This window comes from Neoarius graeffei, chromosome 6 (assembly GCF_027579695.1).
Source record: "Neoarius graeffei isolate fNeoGra1 chromosome 6, fNeoGra1.pri, whole genome shotgun sequence".
Classification (NCBI taxonomy): domain Eukaryota; kingdom Metazoa; phylum Chordata; class Actinopteri; order Siluriformes; family Ariidae; genus Neoarius; species Neoarius graeffei.
The window spans coordinates 101,746,286-101,769,054 of NC_083574.1; the positions used below are offsets into that span (position 1 = coordinate 101,746,286).

A 22,769-nucleotide genomic window follows, 5' to 3' on the forward strand; every position below is an offset into this window, starting at 1 on the left:
TGAAATTATAATAATATGAGCAATAGATCAATTGATCACAGCAGTTGTGCTGTGTCCTGCACGTCATTGCTCTCATCCATGGCCAAAACAAAAAACTCGAATTCTGACGCTTTCTCATTCAGCTGGTCATACACGTTGTCCCCCAAATCTTCAGTTTGGCTGGTCATAGTAGGTGCGGAGAGACTCACCGCGTTGAGCGCATCCTTCTTGTCGGGACACACCTCCTCGGCCACAGCAAGCATGCATACTTTAACAAAGTCCCCATCAGTAAACGGCTTTCCATGGGTAGCTAGTAGGTGAGCTACCTTATAGCTAGCTCGGACAGCAGCCTGGTTGATCTGGGTTTGGTGAAGGAATACATTCTGTTGTGCAGCCAGTCCGCATTTCATCCTCCGAATCCTGTCTTCTCTTGTTTGCTCTCGCAAACTAGCATACTCTTTGTGGCGGGTTTCATAGTGACGACGCAGATTATATTCTTTGAAAACCGGCACACTTTCTTTACATACAAGACAAACTGCACGGTCCTTACACTGAACGAAAAAATAATCGGTGGTCCACTGTTCTTTAAAAACTCTGCACTCTCTGTCAGCTTTTCGCTGACCGCTAGCCATTTTGCTGTCCTGAACACTGACAGTTCTCTGCGCATGCGCTGCCTGTCACTGCTTGATCGCGAGCATATGACGAAAATTCGGAAAATATGAATAGTTCATTTTATCACTAAATATCAATTTTAATTGATAAAATCAACAAAATACAAGATGCAGACATGTTGTTATTTGCCAAAAAGCAATTAAAAAAAATAGGCCATGACCACTTTTGGGGATTGCCTCATAGGGCCGGTTCAAGTGATGGGGGGCAGAGGGGCTGGGGGGCCGGTCAAAGGGGGGTGGCGGGCCGGATCTGGCCCGCGGGCCGTAGTTTGGTGACCCCTCCTTTAGGAGATATACAAAAATCATACCGATAATCAACGGGAGCAGTTTTTGACAAAGTAGCATAAATCGATGGACTCTGCTGTCGATTAGCGCTACGGTAGCATTTTTCAGTAGAACACCACAAACCATCAGAACACCGTCCATTGCAGGGCTCCATGCACACACACTTTTACACACTCATTCACACCTAAAGGGCAGTTTATCTTTACCAGTCCCCCCACTAGCAGGCGCCCTTGTTCTGCATTATTATAAAACTTAGTGTGTTTCATCACTGAGTTACTCACCGCAGTGTCTCCAGTTTACACTCGTGTTTCTTCAGTAGATCACAGAGCTTCTCCACTCCTGAGTCTCCCAGTTCACACCCACTCAGATCCAGCTCTCTGATGTGTGATGGATTTGTACAGAGAGCTGAAGCCAAAGCAGTGCAGGATTTCTTACTGACGCTCTTCCTCAGTCTGCAGAGGGAGACAGAGAAAAAATATTTAGTCCTTTATTAGAGTGAACTCAACACTGTTACAGTATTAAGGTCAATAACTAAAGAATAAACCACTGTGTGTGTGCGTGTGTGTGTGTGTGTGTGTGTGTGTGTGAGTGTGTGAGAGATAGAGAGAGAGACAGGGTGGTGTGATGAAGTGGAGTTACTGTTCTCACCCTGAAGTTGATTATTTTTCTATAACAGCACATCTTGGAGTGTTATTCTTCTCATACCACAGCAATTTGCCAAAAAAAAAAACAATTTGTAGTTACATTAAATGTTGCGGAACATCAATGAAAGAAGTTAGTTAGCCAATATTATTATTATTATTATTATTATTATTATTATTATTATTATTATTCTACATGCACACTCTTCTAGTTTTTCAATGTCGGTTCGTGTGGTTTTCTCTTGTAAACAGAGGGGAAGCGTCAGGGCCTTCCAGGCGTTCAGAGAAGCCCAAACATATCAGCATTTCAAATGTTATATTTCATTTCTTTCATTCTTTAATTGCTTTTTAATTGCATTCTTGAAGGCCAACGCGAATTTAACCATGAATCGGCGCCATCAGCGCAGCAGTGAAGTCACCTTCCAGCCGGTGTAGCGTTCATCAGTAGTGTTGGTGAAAGCTAATAAAGCAGTCAGTGCTATCGAGAGCAAGTAGCACAGGCTAACGACCGAGAAACTAAGATTTCTGTCTCCAGACTCTTCTTCCAAACTGCACGCTCACTACAGTATTTTTCACTCAGACTTAAGGATTTATTCCCCTGTGGAATTTACTGAGTTAAAATCAACATCGACAGCTTCACACAACAGAGCGACCTGGCAGCCTGACGCTAATCCCTTACAGAATCCTTTACCCTGTTGCTGTGTTGGTGTCTGAAGTCCCAGCTCTAATAGTAACGGTTCACCACTGCTTGTAAACATGCGTGAAGAATATCTAATGAAGTTTTGGGAGCCTTTCAGGTGTTCAACATGTCTTTAGTTTCAGTTTATTTATTTAGTGCTTAATTATAGCACAGCTAATCCTAGCACTGGATTAGCCGAATCTTTCTCTTTCCCAGCGAACAAAGAAATAGTTCTGTGCAGCAGAAACCTCTCTCATTGGATATTCGCATCAGCTCTGATGTGTGACGTCACGTTGTCTTGATAAATGAAATAGTAGTCTGTTAAATTCATGTGATTCACATTTAGTGGTTACAACTGACCTGTTTATTCTTATTTTTTCTGAAAAATAATGTAAATATATAAAATCTGTAAAATGTTTAAAATAATTGAGTCAGTTGTGTATAATTAGGAGTTGAGGTGAAATGCGGCTGTAGTGCTGTGGCCTACTATAAAAGCCGTGTGACATAATTAGTGAATATCTACAAAACTGAGCTGTAAGAAATGGAATATTTAAGCCTGGGCTTCAATGAAAACAGCGTTTTCTCGAAGAGGCAGGGACTCGGCAGGTTGTAAGGGGAGTACAATTCACTGTCAGCGGCTTTCCAATCAGCACAGGCACAGTCCGCATGGATACAGTCGCTTCTGGCTGTAAAAAACAGCAACTGAGTGAAAACAGAAAATAGAGATCGATGTGTTTATAGTTGTTTCTTACATAAGTTTCTGCAGTCTGTAATGTGGATCCTGCAGCAGAGCCGAGAGCTGATCCACTCTGTCGTCTGTTAATTGTCTGGAGCTCAGATCCAGCTCCGTGTGCAGTAAGGGGTTTTTACTGAACATTCGAGTAAGAAGGTTGTAGGCTTCCTCTGCTTCAGCACTTTTCAACAACCTGTAGGGATTTGAAGAGAAAGGTTCTTTTCACAGTATTTATTTATTTATTCGTTTGTTTGTTTATTTAATAAGATGTTTGCTTCTAGAAGAATCACCTGAGTGTCAGTTTGTTAGTTTTGCAGTCAGTAAGTTGTTGGACTCCTGATGCTCCAGGGTCGTTCCCTCTGAGATCCAGCTCTCTCAGGTGTGATGATGGGTTTAGTCTCAGAGCTTCAGCCAGAGCAGTGTATCCTTCCTCTGTTATACTGCAGTCTGAAAGTCTACACAAAAACACACAACTCTCTGATTTTTTATGTACAAAATAAATTAATGAAGATGTGATATTGTATTGCGGTATTTCACTCACGTGACCAAGTCATGTGATGCTGCCATTTTGGACGGCACGGCTCGAATCAGTTTGAATGCGAGGAAGGCGACAAACGAAAAACATAAAAGAAAAAGGAGCGAGATGCAGAAAACACCTTCACTATCCAGCGACGTAGGGCATTTACAGGGTGAGCAGAGGGAGAGGTATTTGCAAAAATTGAGGTTAGCAGGCTTAGAGAACGACGTTTACCTGCTTCCACCAGGATTGCTCACTGATGTACGGAAGTACACGAAGCCCTCGTCTTTACCTGACTTCAGCCCACATGATCTGTATACCTATGTCGTTAAAAACCCATCGCCATACACAGGTATTGATCTGAAAGCGTATAAGAGTTTGGATGCCTACAAATATTTTGTGTCAGGCTGGGTAACATGCCTACATCAGCGGGTCGTCCCTGGAGCCGGTGGTCGCCATCTTATTACAGCTAAGGTTTGTTCACATTTTCATTTACTTTCGGTCCTCAGGATAAACAAAATGTTATTAAATGTCATTGAAATAACTTCTTAGTCTGTTGAGACATGGCCCGTTATAAATTTGCTGTTACCAGGCAATGACCAAGAACTGTATTATTAGGGTCGGTGTAGTTGTAGCAGTGTACTAGCAGCTAGCTGTTAGCACTAGCTAATGTCAACAACAGTCGCTGGTATGTTACTGTAGCAATGTTTACGTTCAGTCATTTGGATGACTGTTAAAACCTTTCAGTCTCAAGTTTTTCCTTTACTGTATTTACTAGTTTACTGAGCTAGCGCGCTCGGGCAGGCTGGGAGCTAGCGCGCTCGGGCAAGCTGGGAGCTAGCGCGCTCGGGCAAGCTGGGAGCTAGCGTGCTCAGGCAAGCTGGGAGCTAGCGCGCGCTAGCCGGCCGGCGCGCGCTAGCTCCCAGCCTGCCCGCGCTAGCTCCCAGCCTGCCCGCGCTAGCTCCCAGCCTGCCCGCGCTAGCTCCCAGCCTGCCCGCGCTAGCTCCCAGCCTGCCCGAGCTAGCGCGCTAGCTCCCAGCCTGCCCGAACTAGCGCACTAGCTCCCAGCCTGCCCGAGCTAGCGCGCTAGCTCAGTAAACTAGTAAATACAGTAAAGGAAAAACTTGAGACTGAAAGGTTTCAACAGTCATCTAAATGACTGAACGTAAACATTGCTACAGTAACATACTAGCTACTGTTGTTGACATTAGCTAGCTTGACATCCAAAATGGCGGACACCGGGGCGTCACATGACCCTGTGACGTCAGGTGAAATACCTCAATACCAGGGGTCACCAAACTTTTTTCTCTGGGGGCCACATTGTCGTTCCTGACTGTGATGGGGGCCGGGGTCGGGTCAGCTATATCACATAGAATTGTATGACCCAGACAAATATGACCACCAGCAGGCCTCATTGTGTAGTAGAGATTACTAGCCTGGCACGGCCATCCCCACCACTGTATCCATACTACTATATCAACACTTGATTCCTGGCACATATTTGTTTATCTTTACTAGTGGTTTGCAAAAGTAGTAATCAAGTCTTCACACTTTGTTTTAATTTGAAATACCACTGATATTCCATTTATTTATTTTCTAATAAAAATAATATCAAAGCTGTCAAGGTAAGAAACATCTGCCTATTTGAGGTGATTGACACTGGCAAAGGTGAGTGGAAAATTATAAATTGTAGGTAGGCCTGTTGATATTATTAATAATATAAATAATAATTGTATGCAGCACTTAATAAAGGTCAAATAAATAGGCCTATAAAATAAATACATTTAAAAAACAGTGAAATTATAATAATATGAGCAATAGATCAATAGATCACAGCAGTTGTGCTGTGTCCTGCACATCATTGCTCTCATCCATGGCCAAAGCAAAAAACTCGAATTCTGACGCTCTCTCATTCAGCTGGTCATACACGTTGTCCCCCAAATCTTCAGTTCGGCTGGTCATAGTAGGTGCGGAGAGACTCACCGCGTTGAGCGCATCCTTCTTGTCGGGACACACCTCCTCGGCCACAGCAAGCATGCATACTTTAACAAAGTCCCCATCAGTAAACGGCTTTCCATGGGTAGCTAGTAGGTGAGCTACCTTATAGCTAGCTCGGACAGCAGCCTGGTTGATCTGGGTTTGGTGAAGGAATACATTCTGTTGTGCAGCCAGTCCGCATTTCATCCTCCGAATCCTGTCTTCTCTTGTTTGCCCTCGCAAACTAGCATACTCTTTGTGGTGGGTTTCATAGTGACGACGCAGATTATATTCTTTGAAAACCGGCACACTTTCTTTACATACAAGACAAACTGCACGGTCCTTACACTGAATGAAAAAATTATCGGTGGTCCACTGTTCTTTAAAAACTCTGCACTCTCTGTCAGCTTTTCGCTTACCACTAGCCATTTTGCTGTCCTGAACACTGACAGTTCTCTGCGCATGCGCTGCCTGTCACTGCTTGATCGCGAGCATATGACGAAAATTCGGAAAATATGAATAGTTCATTTTATCACTAAATATCAATTTTAATTGATAAAATCAACAAAATACAAGATGCAGACATGTTGTTATTTGCCAAAAAGCAATTTTAAAAAATAGGCCATGACCACTTTTGGGGATTGCCTCATAGGGCCGGTTCAAGTGATGGGGGGCAGAGGGGCTGGGGGGGCCGGTCAAAGGGGGGTGGCGGGCCGGATCTGGCCTGCGGGCCGTAGTTTGGTGACCCCTGTTGTATACAAATTGAGAATTTAATCTTTTTTCTTGTTAATTTATTAACTCTAGATTGTCAATTCAATTTCAATTCAATTTAATTCAAAACACTTTATTTGTCCCCGCAGGGCAATTAAAAGAGCATCAAGAGCAGCATTAGGGCAGTCGAACATCAGACAACATCAAAACATAAAAACACAAATTAGAATACTCTACAGCTGTCAGTTCTGTGTGCATTCAGTCTGACGAGGGGCTGGACAATGATGTTGGGACAGGGAAGGGTCAGTGTTCAGGAGTCGGACCGCTGTGGGAACAAAGGTGGACCTCCTCCTTTGTGTCCTGCAGCGTGGACAGCACAGCCTGCGTCCTGATGGAAGCCACTCCAACACTGAGTGTAGTGTGTGTGAGGGGTCATGTAGGATCCTGTGGGCGGTGCGGATGGTTTGCTGGTCACAAAAAGCAGACAGAGCTCGAACAGGGAGTCCAATGATTTTAGAACAGACTTTGGTGATAGTGAGTAGTCTTGACCGGTCTTGTAGGCTGATGGAGTGAAACCATGAGATGAATGAAAATGTTAATACACTCTCAATGAAAGAGTGGTAGAAAGTCAGGAGAATGTCTTTATTCACTCCAAATGATCTCAGCTTCCTCAGCAAATATTGTCTCTGGTGGCACTTCTTGAGGATCTCCTCAGTGTTGGAGGAAAACCTCAGAAGACTGTCAAATATTGTGCCCAAATACTTATATTCCTCCACCAGCTCCACCGGCTCCCCCCGGATGGTGGTCGTGTGAGCCTCTGCCAGTTGTCTCTGCTTGATGGAGAATGTCACAATCAACTCTTTGGTCTTATTAGAGTTCAACTGGAGACCGGCTCCCTCACACCAGGAGATGAAGTCCTGAAGTACAGAGCCATGGTGTGGGTTAGAGGCGGAAAGCAGAGAGAGCAGGACTGTGTCGTCCGCAAATTTCACCAGATGACAGTCTGGCTGAGTGGACCTGCAATCATCGGTGTAGAGGATGTAAAGCAGGAGCGATAGGACACAGCCCTGTGGGGAGCCAGTGGAGGTGTGGAGGATGTCAGAGTAGGATCCGTTAACAAACACCCTCTGTGGCCGGTTGGTAAGGAAGTCAATAAGTCCATTAAGTCAATGTCACTTAATGGATTGTGTACAAATTACTGGGTTGTCATTAAAAACTGATATTATAATAATTCAGTGCTTGACTGAGCACGACTTCAAAAGTAAAAGAAATAGTGTTGAAGGATAAAAGCATTTCATGACACTTTGTCATGTTTTTAAGAAATGACATTGACATACTTGAGTGTTTCCAGGAGGCAGTGTGAATTCTGTAGGAGGTTCGAGATGTGCTTTATTCCTGAGTCTCCTGCTTTATTCCCGCTCAGATCCAGCTCTCTGAGCTGTGAGGGATTTTCTTCCAGAGCTGCAGCCAAAGCAGCACAGCCTTCAGCTGCTACACTGCAGTTACACAGTCTGCAGAAGGAAAGAAGGAGCACAATGAACAGATCGCATCTCATTTGTTCAATAAGAACGCAATATTTTCATTCTTTTCTTTAACAGTTACCTTAGAATTACACCAATTAGACGTTTACATTGGAATAGAACTTTTACACACTTAAACACCTTTTAGTTAAATATAATAAAACTAATAATCTATTTTTTAATCAAAACATGCTGTTTAATTATATTGTGTTCTAGTTTAGTTATTTTTTTATATATACTTTATACTTATATATATATTTTTTTTACTATATTTTTTTAGTTATTATTTCTATTCATTTATTCCTCTTTTAATTTGTCTTGTCTGTTATGTCTCAGTGGTTAAATCAAGTGATTTATTTGAAAAGGTCAAACGTGTTGATCATTTCTACTCTTCTGTTCCTTTCTAGTTTCAGGAGCTTAACACTTTCCAGTGATGGAACAGAACCCAGGTGTTTCTAGAAGGACTATGAGGTTTCTTTGGAGAAACACAGGATATATTATGTTATGTCAGCACTTATAGAAAACAAAAAACAAATCTATAATTAAAATATATTTGTGCATACTTGGGTCATCCTTAATGGCAGGTCCCACTAGAAAACATTCTGTGAGTAAAACTCAGCTGACAGTGATGCATAAATAAAAATACTTACCGAATTTTCTGAAATTTACAGTGAGAGTCTTCCAGTAGAGCTGAGAGCTTCTTCACCCCTGAGTCTCCTGGTTCCTTCATGCTCAGATCCAGCTCTTTTAGGAGTAAAGGGTTTTCATCTAAAACTGAATTTAGCCAAGTACAGGCCTCTTGTGCAGCAGGACATTTCAACAAACTGCAAAAAGTAAAATGTTTTTGTACTTGGTGTTTCCAGAATAATAGACCCACATTAACCAGAACAGTGTGGCTGCTTTTGCTTATTTCCTGATGACTTCTCTTTAAATTTAAATGATAGTGCCCAATGTCTGTAACATACTGGGAAAAAATTAGGACCAGTCGAATAAACCATAAATTACAGTCAATTATCAACTTTATCCTTTTTTTTCAAAGAAACTATCAAAGTTCTTGTACAGCATTCCTTTATGTTTAATATTTATATAATTGTGTTAGTTTATAGAAGAATCACCTCAGTGTTGTTAGTTTACAGTCTGGATCCTGGAGTAAATCAGTGAGCAGCTTCACTCCTGATGCTCCAGGGTCGTTCCCTCTGAGATCCAGCTCTATCAGGTGTGATGATGGGTTTAGTCTCAGAGCTTCAGCCAGAGCAGTGTATCCTTCCTCTGTTATACTGCAGTCTGAAAGTCTGTGTAAAATGTTGCCAAAGAGGATCGAGAATAAAAAGGGTGAACATCTTAGAAAACAATATAGAATTAAGAAGCTATTTGGCACACTGGAAAACATGGCACTTCTATTCATAATATTATATTAAACACAATACTGAAGACATCAAAATTATGAAATAACAAATGGAACATATGTGGAATTATGTTGAAAATAAAAAGTGTTAAAAAACAAAATGTGTGATATTTTAGATTCTTTAAAGTAGCCACCATTTACCTTGATGCTTTGCACACTATTCGCATTATCTTAACCACCTTCATGAGGTAGTCACCTGGAATGATAATCACCTCGAGTGATGTGGCAAAATGGCAGCCAATCACTTTGTCACCATACTACTACTACATCATCAACCTCAGTTGGGCATACAGTGGTGCCTGAAAGTTTGTGAACCCTTTACAATTTTCTATATTGCTGCATAAATATGACCTAAAACATCATCAGATTTTCACACAAGTCCTAAAAGTAGATAAAGAGAACCCAGTTAAACAAATGAGACAAAAATATTATACTTGGTCATTTATTTATTGAGGAAAATGATCCAATATTACATATCTGTGAGGCGGCACGGTGGTGTAGTGGTTAGCACTGTCGCCTCACAGCAAGAAGGTCCTGGGTTCAAGACCCGGGGCCGGCAAGGGCCTTTCTGTGTGGAGTTTGCATGTTCTCCCCGTGTCCGCGTGGGTTTCCTCCGGGTGCTCCGGTTTCCCCCACAGTCCAAAGACATGCAGGTTAGGTTAACTGGTGACTCTAAATTGACCGTAGGTGTGAATGTGAGTGTGAATGGTTGTCTGTGTCTATGTGTCAGCCCTGTGATGACCAGGCGACTTGTCCAGGGTGTACCCTGCCTTTCGCCCGTAGTCAGCTGGGATAGGCTCCAGCTTGCCTGCGACCCTGTAGAAGGATAAAGCGGCTAGAGATAATGAGATGAGATGAGATTACATATCTGTGAGTGGCAAAAGTATGTGAACCTTTGCTTTCAGTATCTGGTGTGACCCCCTTGTGCAGCAATAACTGCAACTAAATGTTTCCAGTAACTGTTGATCAGTCCTGCACACCGGCTTGGAGGAATTTTAGCCCATTCCTCCGTGCAGAGCAGCTTCAACTCTAGGATGTTGTTGGGTTTCTTCACATGAACTGCTCGCTTCAGGTCCTTCCACAACATTTTGATTGGATTAAGGTCAGGACTTTGACTTGGCCATTCCAAAACATTAACTTTATTCTTCTTTAACCATTCTTTGGTAGAACGACTTGTGTGCTTAGGGTCGTTGTCTTGCTGCATGACCCACCTTCTCTTGAGATTCAGTTCATGGACAGTTGTCCTGACGTTTTCCTTTAGAATTCGCTGGTATAATTCAGAATTCATTGTTCCATCAAGGATGACAAGCCGTCCTGGCCCAGATGCATCAAAACAGGCCCAAATGGGATAAGGTTCTTATGCTGGAATGCAGTGTTTTCCTTTCTCCAAACATAACACTTCTCATTTAAACCAAAAAGTTCTATTTTGGTCTCATCTGTCCACAAAAGATTTTTTTCAATACCCTTCTGGCTTGTCCATGTGATCTTTAGCAAACTGCAGACGAACAACAATGTTCTTTTTGGAGAGCAGTGGCTTTCTCCTTGCAACCCTGCCATGCACACCGTTGTTGTTCAGTGTTCTCCTGATGGTGAACTCATGAACATTAACATTGGCCAATGTGAGAGAGGCCTTCAGTTGCTTAGAAGTTACCCTGGGGTCCTTTGTGACCTCGCCGACTATTACACGCCTTGCTCTTGGAGTGATCTTTGTTGGTTGACCACTCCTGGGGAGGGTAACAATGGTCTTGGATTTCCTCCATTTGTACACAGTCTGTCTGACTGTGGATTGGTGGAGTCCAAACTCTTTAGAGATGGTTTTCTAACCTTTTCCAGCCTGATGAGCATCAACAATGCTTTTTCTGAGGTCCTCAGAAATCTCCTTTGTTCGTGCCATGATACACTTCCACAAACGTGTTGTGAAGATCAGACTTTGATAGATCCCTGTTCTTGAAATAAAACAGGGTGCCCACTCACACCTGATTGTCATCCCATCGATTGAAAACACCTGACTCTAATTTCACCTTCAAATTAACTGCTAATCCTAGAGGTTCACATACTTTTGCCACTCACAGATGTGTAATATTGGATCATTTTCCTCAATAAATAAATAAATGACCGAGTATAATATTTTTGTCTCATTTGTTTCACTGGGTTCTCTTTGTCTACTTTTAGGACTTGTGTGAAAATCTGATGATGTTTTAGGTCATATTTATGCAGAAATATAGAAAGGGTTCACAAACTTTCAAGCACCACTGTAATAATGGACTCTCCACTCCTCTCTATCCATCATTAGGGTCCTCAATTCAGTGATGTCGACCACTCCAGCATCTTCTTTGAGGACATCCACCACTGTTTTGAGTGGCCGCCCAGGGCATCTTCTGCCATGTGTGGGCTCCCATAATACCATTACAGATACTGGGATCTCTGGATGTTGGAAGCAGTGGCCGGCTAGCCTGAGTCGCCTTGCCGCTATTTTCTCTGAGATCCTAGGGAGGTCTCCATACAATTCTTGATTGGTGATGTGTTGCTGCCAGTTGATATTGTGAATGGCCCTCAGCATTCTTGTATAACACCTGTCCAGGGACTTCGTAAGGGGAGTGGTCAGGGTCCAGACCTCCCAGCCATAGAGCAGGATGGATTTAATGGCTGCTGTGAATATCCTGGCTTTTAACCCTCTTGATAACTTGGATGTCCAAACTCTTTTCAGGTTGTGGAGTGTGGATGGCCTTTCTGTTTCTTCACGTGCAGCAGTAAAAGACCTCGGAGTGATTATTGACCCCAGTCTTTCATTTGAAACTCACATTGATAACATTACCCGGATAGCTTTCTTTCATCTCAGAAATACTGCTAAGATAAGAAATTGAATGTCACTACATGACGTGGAAAAACTAGTTCATGCTTTCGTTACCTCCAGGTTGGATTATTGTAATGCCTTACTGTCTGGATGTCCCAAGAAGTGCATAAACAAGCTCCAGTTAGTTCAAAATGCAGCAGCAAGAGTCCTTACTAGAACTAGAAAATATGACCCCATCACCCCTGTCTTATCCACATTGCATTGGCTCCCAATCAAATTTATTACTGATTATAAAATACTACTGTTGACCTTTAAAGCACTGAATGGTCTCACACCACAGTACCTGAGTGAACTTCTGCTCCTCTATGACCCACCATGCCTACTTAGATCAAAAGGTGCAGGCTATCTGCTGGTACCTCGTATAGTGAAGGCTACATCAGGGGGCGGAGCCTTTTCTTACAAAGCCCCACAGTTATGGAACAGCCTTCCAAGTAATGTTTGGGAATCCGACACAGTCTCAGCATTTAAGTCTAGGCTGAAAACATATCTGTTTACTCAAGCCTTGTGTTAATGGTGTTTTTGAGGTAAAGGTGTAGATCTGGAGGATCCTCAGACAGAGTGTTTTGGTAAACTGGGATGTATGGATGCTGTCAGTCCCCCACTCGCTTGCTCACTCGAGTTTGTTGATGGTGTAGTGGCTGCTGCTTTATGTCCCGGGGCTCCCTCATGCCTGTGTTACCTTCTGGCTCTCCCCTTTTAGTTATGCTGTCATAGTTAGTTGCCGGAGTCCCTGCTTGTACTTGGTGCAATATGTATACTGTTCCTACTTATTGAGGTGACATTGGGCATACCTAACAACCTGTGTTTTCTCTCTCTCTCTCTCTCTCTCTCTCTCTCTCTCTCTCTCTCCTCCCCCTCAAATCTGTCCCTCTGAGTTACATATCGGTCCTGGGATCGAGATGCTGAACCTCTTCTGCTCCTCGGACCTGCCTGATCCATCCTGGTGCCCTGTGTCTGGTTTGAGTCTCATCACATCGCTCCTGTGGAGGACGGCCCCATGTGACAGTTGAAAGTCACACCTGGAGGATGCTCTGGACTCTTACAGTAATGCTTTTATGGCTGAGGACTACAGTTGACTTGCTAACTTTAGGACTGCAGTTGTCATGAACAGTTTTGCACTCAAGTTTCCATCAGTGAAGAGTTTAAAACATCAACAAAACTGACTTCATATTAAAACTGTGAATGTTGTAGTCATGTTGTCTGTTGGTGCCCAAATGTGGATGGGTTCCATTTTGAGTCTGGTTCCTCTCGAGGTTTCTTCCTCGTGTCATCTGAGGGAGTTTTTCATTGCCACCATCGCCACAGGCTTCATCATTGGGGATAGATTAGGGATAAAATTAGCTCATGTTTTAAGTCGTTCAAATTCTGGAAAGCTGCTTTGCGACAATGTTTATTGTTAAAAGCGCTATACAAATAAACTTGACTTGACATTCTTTGACTGCCTTCCTCGCTGTTTGTATGCTAGGGTGGTCAGAGGCTCTTGCTTTCTTGATGCTTTTAACAGTTGGTAAAAGCTTCATTGCCTCTCTGTTCGCATCAATAAATCTGGAGTAGCAGTCAGTGGAGCTTTCTTCAAGGTCAAGAGCCTCAAAATGATTCCTTACCTCGATGGTATATTGGGCTTGGAGTGTAGGATCTCCCGCAAAGGCCTTCCAGTCAATCTTTGGTGCAGGGATTGTCTTTGGCTGGTGTAGGCTGAGCCTAAAACTCATACTGATGACCCAACGGTCTGAGCCCGCTGTGCTGAAGCTGTTATAAGCCTCAGTATTGATTACACTGTTCCACCACTTTCTTCAGACAATGATATAGTCTAGTTGGCTTTTAGTCAGGGTGGACCTATCCTCCTGAGTCCAGAGTGCGGAGAGTAACAAACTATGACTGTACAAGCAGGATTCCCTTTAAATTCAGTAACTAAAATACAGTTGCAGACAGAGGTTATGCTTCAGAAGGACTTTCTCGCTCTAATGCTGACCATTAGTCCAACCCCTCCTTGGGATGAATTTGTGATTATTTCTCTCCATACAGATGTGACTCGGTGAAAATCTTCAACTACTTCAAACTTAAGCTCTTCACTTGGGTGTACTCTCCTATGCTCCTGGATACCAAACATGTCAATCTTGTGTTCTTGCATTCTTGATGCAAGCTCTTTTGCATGATTTCTGAGGTGCAGTGTGTTAGCATTGAAGGTGTTACAATGCGCATTAATATGAGACCCTCCAGGCGCCACTTTATCTGGAGAGTCTTGACTTTCTTGACTTGAGAGGCTGTTATGTCAGAATTGTTTGAGCTCATGGAAGCAATAATAGACCTGCAATAATAGACTTTGTCACTGTAAGTGAGGAAGAATTACAAATGATGAAAGAAAATGCTGTTCCTAAAAGCACTAAAGATGATACGCAGTTTGGTCTAAAACTATTCAAAGGTAAGGTGGAATTGTGATTTATTTTATCGATTTCAAAACAAAGTATTTTATGTGACTCGGCTTAAATAAGTGACACAAGTCTGCGCTGCAAAGTTATTACATTTGCTTGTCGCTTTTGAAGTTTGAAATACTTTTTTTTCCAATATTTTTTAAAAAATAATCAGATGTATTTTACAATAAAACAATGAGTCACAGGCTCAGTGAATATCGGTGAAAATGAACTTTTTCACGATATTCTAATTGTTTGAGATGCACTAATATATACAGATCTAAAAATAAACATTTCTGTAATTATTTAGCTCTTTATTCTTTGTGTATCAGTTGCAATAAGCAATTCTTCAGATCAAGTCGACCCAATAGGAGAGATGAACTCACCCCAGTTTCTCCAGTTTACAGTTTGAGCTCTTCAGTCCAACACAAAGCTGCTTCACTCCTGAGTCCTCCAGATGGTTACTGCTCAGATCCACCTCAGTCAGTTTGGAGGATTCAGAGCTGAGAACTGTGTGTAAAGCTGAGCAGCTTCTCTCTGTCAGCTTACAATCACTGAGCCTGAAAGGAGGGAGAGACATTTCAAACAAAAATACTATTCGACCATTCTTTAAAGAATGATTCACCACCAACACCCCCCCCCAACATGCGAACGAACAGAGAGAGAGAGAGAGAGAGATATTGAATGTTAACTTTACCTGGTTCTAGTAAAAACAAGGGAAAATATATTTTGAAAGACAATGATGACATAAACTATTCAATTTTTTATATTTTAATGAGGATGTGAATATTTGAAAATCCTGACCCATCCCCACCTGAAAGCTGAAAATATCAGAGGAACTCATAAAAACACTGAGCCCTTCATGAACACAAACACAAAACTGTTTGTGCTGTAAGACAGAAAATCACTGCTGTACACAGAATATTCACGGCATTACCACGGCCACAGCGTCACAACTGTTTCACTCTGTGCTGGTTGCTGTCATATCCTGTTCAGAATGAACTCCTGATGAGTTTTGATGATTAAACAGTATATTTAATCGATAGCGTGAGGGAGAACTGAACCATGACTCTCTAGCAAGGTATCGACCCTGACAAAAGGAAGTGTGTGTCTCAGTACTCAGTGTATTAGTAATTCACACACACTGTATTTATTCAGCCCGCTCACGTTAATAATCCAGACTCAGAATATCTTTGTATGTGTTCAATTCCCAGCGGCTTGTGCTCATTTTTAATGATCTACTCGCCAATACTGCTCTGTGTGCTCAGCTCAGCCGTCCTCTCTATTTAATACACTGTTTATACACAATAAAGATGTTTTTATTGCGTTACTTGTATTGTAGGAAGATGTGATAGCTCTGCCTCCTGATATTTAATGGTTTTCAATCTGATTTGCTTTGAGCGTTCATCATTTTAGTGCGTCAAGAACAGTCATTTCCTGTTAATCTTTTCACTAGTGCTACAACTTACATCACATGGTATCAGATGTTGGGACTGGACACTTTTTTAGGAGTACTGTCAGTAACGGCGCTGAAAACCTGAGTTCAGAGCAGCCTCCACACATGGCCGCTCTGGACTACACTTCCCAAGATCCACAGCGACCCTCGTCACCAGAGTTCTAACAACATCACCTGTCTCCAGTCTACCTGCTATCACCTTCTCCATATAAGCTCAGCTCTCACTCTCAGTATTTGTGAAGTATTGTTCTGTGTCCCTGTGCCTGACTTTACTGAGCCGTTTGACTATCTGCCTGACTTCCCGTTATTGAACTCTGTTTACGTTTACTTCCGACTTCGTCCTCTCGCCTTATCTGTGATATCCTGTTCGCCAATTGACTGACTCTTGCTCGTCCCTGACTACGTTTCCAGTTTCCCGATTTGGATTTGTTCACAGTTCGCGATGCACCCGCTCTCCCCTGCGACTGCATCCATAAGTGCCTGCGCCCTGACAAGTACATGTAACTCAGCACGGTATCAGACTGGAGCGGCGGCTACAATTATCAACACCTTAACGATCTTTTGGCCGTTGCAAAAGTAGAAAAGACTTTCAATACGTAAATTGTGCATGAATAATTCCTCAAACTTCCACTGAAAAAAAAGAGAGTTGATTCCTGATTACTTCGCTTATCAGATCAGGTGTCACCGTTCCACAATTATTGACATCCAGATGAATATTTTTAGAAAATAATCAGTATGTGGTATTAAACTAACAAAACAGTTTTTATTTAAAATTTGTTTTCCATAGACTTATATTTAGGACAAAATATCTTTTATATAAATATATGGATGTTGGTGTTTACGTAAATGGGGAAGTAATTCTAATGTTTGTAAACAAATGAACTGATAATGTTTAACCTGCGTCAGAAAATCTTTCTGTTCCACTTTCTCAGGATTTTCGTAGATCACATTTTGTTAATCATTTGTTGCTGTTTGTATTAATTTCTAGTTTTGTCGTTTAATAATAAATGTCAACAGGCGATTGACACTGAAACCACATGAACATCCAAGTCAAAGGTCGCATCTCATTCCTCAAACCAAAATATAAAATGTCTGCTGATATTGTAATATGTGGTAGATATTTACAACAAACTGCAAAAAAAAAAATCTGAATGGAATAGAAAAATCTGAAAAATTCAAGCATGTAATTTTTTATATGCTAGGAATTAAATTATGGTGTAATTCTATTTATTATTATGATTATTATTATAAACAATATATTATTATTAATAATAAAATTATAATAATTGTGGGCGGCACGGTGGTGTAGTGGTTAGCGCTGTTGCCTCACAGCAAGAAGGTCCGGGTTCGAGCCCCGGGGCCGGCGAGGGCCTTTCTGTGTGGAGTTTGCATGTTCTCCCCGTGTCCACGTGGGTTTCCTCCAGGTGCTCCGGTTTCCCCCACAGTCCAAAGACATGCAGGTTAGGTTAACTGGTGACTCTAAATTGACCGTAGGTGTGAATGTGAGTGTGAATGGTTGTCTGTGTCTATGTGTTAGCCCTGTGATGACCTGGCGACTTGTCCAGGGTGTACCCCGCCTTTCGCCCGTAGTCAGCTGGGATGGGCTCCAGCTTGCCTGCGACCCTGTAGAAGGATAAAGCGGCTAGAGATAATGAGATGAGATGAGATAATAATTGTTATTATTCATGTCCCAACAGCCAGCCGCTGTGTCCGGGGATCAGGTCGTCGAGGCCCCTGCCTTCGACTGCCACCCAATCCACACTGCACTGCACTGGAGGAGTTTAAGTATCTCGGGATCTTGTTCACGAGTGAGGGAAGGATGGAGCGTGAGATCGACAGGCGGATCGGTGCAGCCTCCGCAGTGATGCGGTCGCTTTACCGGTCCGTCGTGGTGAAGAAGGAGCTGAGCCAAAAGGCGAAGCTCTCAATTTACCGGTCGATCTATGTTCCGACTCTCACCTATGGTCATGAGCTTTGGGTAATGACAGAAAGAACAAGATCGCGGATACAAGCGGCTGAAATGAGTTTCCTTCGCAGGGTGGCTGGGCGCTCCCTTAGAGATAGGGTGAGAAGCACAGTCACTCGGGAGGAGCTCGGAGTAGAGCCGCTGCTCCTCCACATCGAGAGGAACCAGCTGAGGTGGCTCGGGCATCTTTTTCGGATGCCTCCTGGACGCCTCCCTGGGGAGGTGTTCCAGTCATGTCCCCCCGGGAGGAGGCCCCGGGGAAGACCCAGGACACGCTGGAGGGACTATGTCTCTCGGCTGGCCTGGGAACGCCTCGGTGTTCTGCCCGAGGAGCTGGCCGAGGTGTCTGGGGAAAGGAAAGTTTGGGCTTCCATGCTTAGACTGCTGCCTCCGCGACCCGGTCCCGGATAAGCAGAAGACGACGAGACGAGACGTTATTATTCATAACTATTATTATTGATTTAGGGCTTGGCGTGATGTTCGGAGCGATGTTGCTCGGTGGCGTCATGGCGGCTGTGCAGGCGGTTTGGGACATACCAGCACTCGGCGTGACGGTGCATCTGTGCTCGCTTTGTGGATCCATGGCGTGGTGTTCCGAGTGATTTTGCCCGGTGGTATCGCGGTGGCTCTGCTGGAGGGTGTTGCACTTGTTTTCACGTGTCTTTTGGTGGGATTGTGGCTGTCGAGCAGAAACTCACGGGAGTATGTGCGCCTTGAAACTAATGGACGCGACAAAGACGAACAAATACACACTGTTTTAAAACACAAACAACACGAAAACACCGTTCTGTCGGGACAGAGAGGAGCCACTGCATGTGTGCGCGCCGCCATCCCTCTGTAATTACTGCAGCTCTGTACATCTTCCTTATTCTTGTATATTGGGACAAGCACACTCTTTCTCCATTCATTCAGCATTTTCTCATTCTCCAAGATCTTATTAAACAATCTCGTTAGGAACTCCACAGCCGTCTCACCCAAACATCTCCAAGCCTCAATCGGGATACCATCTGGTCCGACTGCTTTCCCAGTCTTCATTCTTTTCATGGCTGCCCTCACCTCATCCTTACTAACCGACTCTGCTTCCTGATTTGCTGTCTCCAACGAATCTGACCTTTTCTCTCTTGGATTCTCCTCATTTCATAAATCCTCAAAGTACTCTTTCCACCTTCTTAATACACTCTCTTTGTTTGTCAGCACATTTCCATTTTTCATCACTCTTACCTTTCATCACTCTTAATTAAACACAACAAAAATCATAAACATGCAAAACTGTATGTCTTATATCTGAAAGTTAACAACGCCAATCACTAGACTGATAATTCAGTGTATTTTTGTGAGCTGCTGTGACTTTTCTTATTTGTAAGATAGAAGTGTAAAGGATGGAATGATGAAGTAAATGTAAATAAAATGTAAATATTATTTTGGGTAATATTAGCCTCTTTTAAAACTGTGAAAAATAACGACAGTTTTTAAACCAAGTTTTCACCGTCTGTTCAGTATTAGTGCTGACAGATGTTTACAGCTGTTTACATCTGTTTATGAGTGCTGAGCCAGTGTGTGTTACTGTCAGAAAACTTGTTGAATTGCAGAATGGTTTTCTTTAATGTACCGTCCATTGCAGGGCTCCATGCACACACACTTTTACACACTCATTCACACCTAAAGGGCAGTTTATCTTCACCAGTCCCCCCACTAGCAGGCGCCCTTGTTCTGCATTCTTATAAAACTTAGTGTGTTTCATCACTGAGTTACTCACCGCAGTGTCTCCAGTTTACACTCGTATTTCTTCAGTAGATCACAGAGCTTCTCCACTCCTGAGTCTCCCAGTTTACACTCACTCAGATCCAGCTCTCTGATGTGTGATGGATTTGTACAGAGAGCTGAAGCCAAAGCAGTGCAGGATTTCTCACTGACGCTGTTCCTCAGTCTGCAGAGGGAGACAGAGAAAAGATATTTAGTCCTTTATTAGAGTGAACTCAACACTGTTACAGTATTAAGGTCAATAACTAAAGAATAAACCACTGTGTGTGTGTGCGTGTGAGAGAGAGAGAGAGAGAGAGAGAGAGACAGGGTGGTGTGATGAAGTGGAGTTACTGTTCTCACCCTGAAGTTGATTATTTTTCTATAACAGCACATCTTGGAGTGTTATTCTTCTCATACCACAGCAATTTGCCAAAAAAAAAAACAATTTGTAGTTACATTAAATGTTGCGGAACATCAATGAAAGAAGTTAGTTAGCCAATATTATTATTATTATTATTATTATTATTATTATTATTATTATTATTATTCTACATGCACACTCTTCTAGTTTTCCAATGTCGGTTCGTGTGGTTTTCTCTTGTAAACTGAGGGGAAGCGTCAGGGCCTTCCAGGCGTTCAGAGAAGCCCAAACATATCAGCATTTCATATGTTATATTTCATTTCTTTCATTCTTTAATTGCTTTTTAATTGCATTCTTGAAGGCCAACGCGAATTTAACCATGAACCGGCGCAGTCAGCGCAGCAGTGAAGTCACCTTCCAGCCGGTGTAGCGTTCATCAGTAGTGTTAGCGAAAGCTAATAAAGCAGTCAGTGCTATCGAGAGCAAGTAGCACAGGCTAACGACCGAGAAACTAAGATTTCTGTCTCCAGACTCTTCTTCCACACTGCACGCTCACTACAGTATTTTTCACTCAGACTTAAGGATTTATTCCCCTGTGGAATTTACTGAGTTAAAATCAACATCGACAGCTTCACACAACAGAGCGACCTGGCAGCCTGATGCTAATCCCTTACAGAATCCTTTACCCTGTTGCTGTGTTGGTGTCTGAAGTCCCAGCTCTAATAGTAACGGTTCACCACTGCTTGTAAACATGCATGAAGAATATCTAATGAAGTTTTGGGAGCCTTTCAGGTGTTCAACATGTCTTTAGTTTCAGTTTATTTATTTAGTGCTTAATTATAGCACAGCTAATCCTAGCACTGGATTAGCCGAATCTTTCTCTTTCCCAGCGAACAAAGAAATGGTTCTGTGCAGCAGAAACCTCCCTCATTGGATATTCGCATCAGCTCTGATGTGTGACGTCACGTTGTCTTGATAAATGAAATAGTAGTCTGTTAAATTCATGTGATTCACATTTAGTGGTTACAACTGACCTGTTTATTCTTATTTTTTCTGAAAAATAATGTAAATATATAAAATCTGTAAAATGTTTAAAATAATTGAGTCAGTTGTGTATAATTAGGAGTTGAGGTGAAATGCGGCTGTAGTGCTGTGGCCTACTATAAAAGCCGTGTGACATAATTAGTGAATATCTACAAAACTGAGCTGTAAGAAATGGAATATTTAAGCCTGGGCTTCAATGAAAACAGCGTTTTCTCGAAGAGGCAGGGACTCGGCAGGTTGTAAGGTGAGTACAATTCACTGTCAGCGGCTTTCCAATCAGCACAGGCACAGTCCGCATGGATACAGTCGCTTCTGGCTGTAAAAAACAGCAACTGAGTGAAAACAGAAAATAGAGATCGATGTGTTTATAGTTGTTTCTTACGTAAGTTTCTGCAGTCTGTAATGTGGATCCTGCAGCAGAGCCGAGAGCTGATCCACTCTGTCGTCTGTTAATTTTCTGGAGCTCAGATCCAGCTCCGTGTGCAGTAAGGGGTTTTTACTGAACATTCGAGTAAGAAGGTTGTAGGCTTCCTCTGCTTCAGCACTTTTCAACAACCTGTAGGGATTTGAAGAGAAAGGTTCTTTTCACAGTATTTATTTATTTGTTTGTTTGTTTGTTTATTTAATATGATGTTTGCTTCTAGAAGAATCACCTGAGTGTCAGTTTGTTAGTTTTGCAGTCAGTAAGTTGTTGGACTCCTGATGCTCCAGGGTCGTTCCCTCTGAGATCCAGCTCTCTCAGGTGTGATGATGGGTTTAGTCTCAGAGCTTCAGCCAGAGCAGTGTATCCTTCCTCTGTTATACTGCAGTCTGAAAGTCTACACAAAAACACACAACTCTCTGATTTTTTATGTACAAAATAAATTAATGAAGATGTGATATTGTATACAAATTGAGAATTTAATCTTTTTTCTTGTTAATTTATTAACTCTAGATTGTCAATTCAATTTCAATTCAATTCAATTCAAAACACTTTATTTGTCCCCGCAGGGCAATTAAAAGAGCATCAAGAGCAGCATTAGGGCAGTCGAACATCAGACAACATAAAAACATAAAAACACAAATTAGAATACTCTACAGCTGTCAGTTCTGTGTGCATTCAGTCTGACGAGGAGCTGGACAATGATGTTGGGACAGGGAAGGGTCGGTGTTCAGGAGTCGGACCGCTGTGGGAACAAAGGTGGACCTCCTCCTTTGTGTCCTGCAGCGTGGACAGCGCAGCCTGCGTCCTGATGGAAGCCACTCCAACACGGAGTGTAGTGTGTGTGAGGGGTCATGTAGGATCCTGTGGGCGGTGCGGATGGTTTGCTGGTCACAAAAAGCAGACAGAGCTCGAACAGGGAGTCCAATGATTTTGGAACAGACTTTGGTGATAGTGAGTAGTCTTGACCGGTCTTGTAGGCTGATGGAGTGAAACCATGAGATGAATGAAAATGTTAATACACTCTCAATGAAAGAGTGGTAGAAAGTCAGGAGAATGTCTTTATTCACTCCAAATGATCTCAGCTTCCTCAGCAAATATTGTCTCTGGTGGCACTTCTTGAGGATCTCCTCAGTGTTGGAGGAAAACCTCAGAAGACTGTCAAATATTGTGCCCAAATACTTATATTCCTCCACCAGCTCCCCCCGGATGGTGGTCGTGTGAGCCTCTGCCAGTTGTCTCTGCTTGATGGAGAATGTCACAATCAACTCTTTGGTCTTATTAGAGTTCAACTGGAGACCGGCTCCCTCACACCAGGAGATGAAGTCCTGAAGTACAGAGCCATGGTGTGGGTTAGAGGCGGAAAGCAGAGAGAGCAGGACTGTGTCGTCCGCA

The 22,769-nt window shown here is 42.7% G+C and overlaps 1 protein-coding gene across 1 annotated transcript in view; it reads right to left on the reverse strand.

Moving 5' to 3' along the window:
• Window positions 1-3,003: 3,003 nt before the first annotated feature.
• The window catches only part of LOC132888473 (protein NLRC5-like), a 374,479-nt gene continuing 354,713 nt past the window's right edge, over window positions 3,004-22,769 (reverse strand). The window contains 6 exon segments of the mRNA XM_060924519.1: window positions 3,004-3,181; window positions 3,279-3,443; window positions 7,531-7,704; window positions 8,829-9,005; window positions 21,336-21,509; window positions 21,607-21,771. Of these exon segments, the coding sequence (XP_060780502.1) occupies window positions 3,004-3,181; window positions 3,279-3,443; window positions 7,531-7,704; window positions 8,829-9,005; window positions 21,336-21,509; window positions 21,607-21,771 (1,033 nt within the window).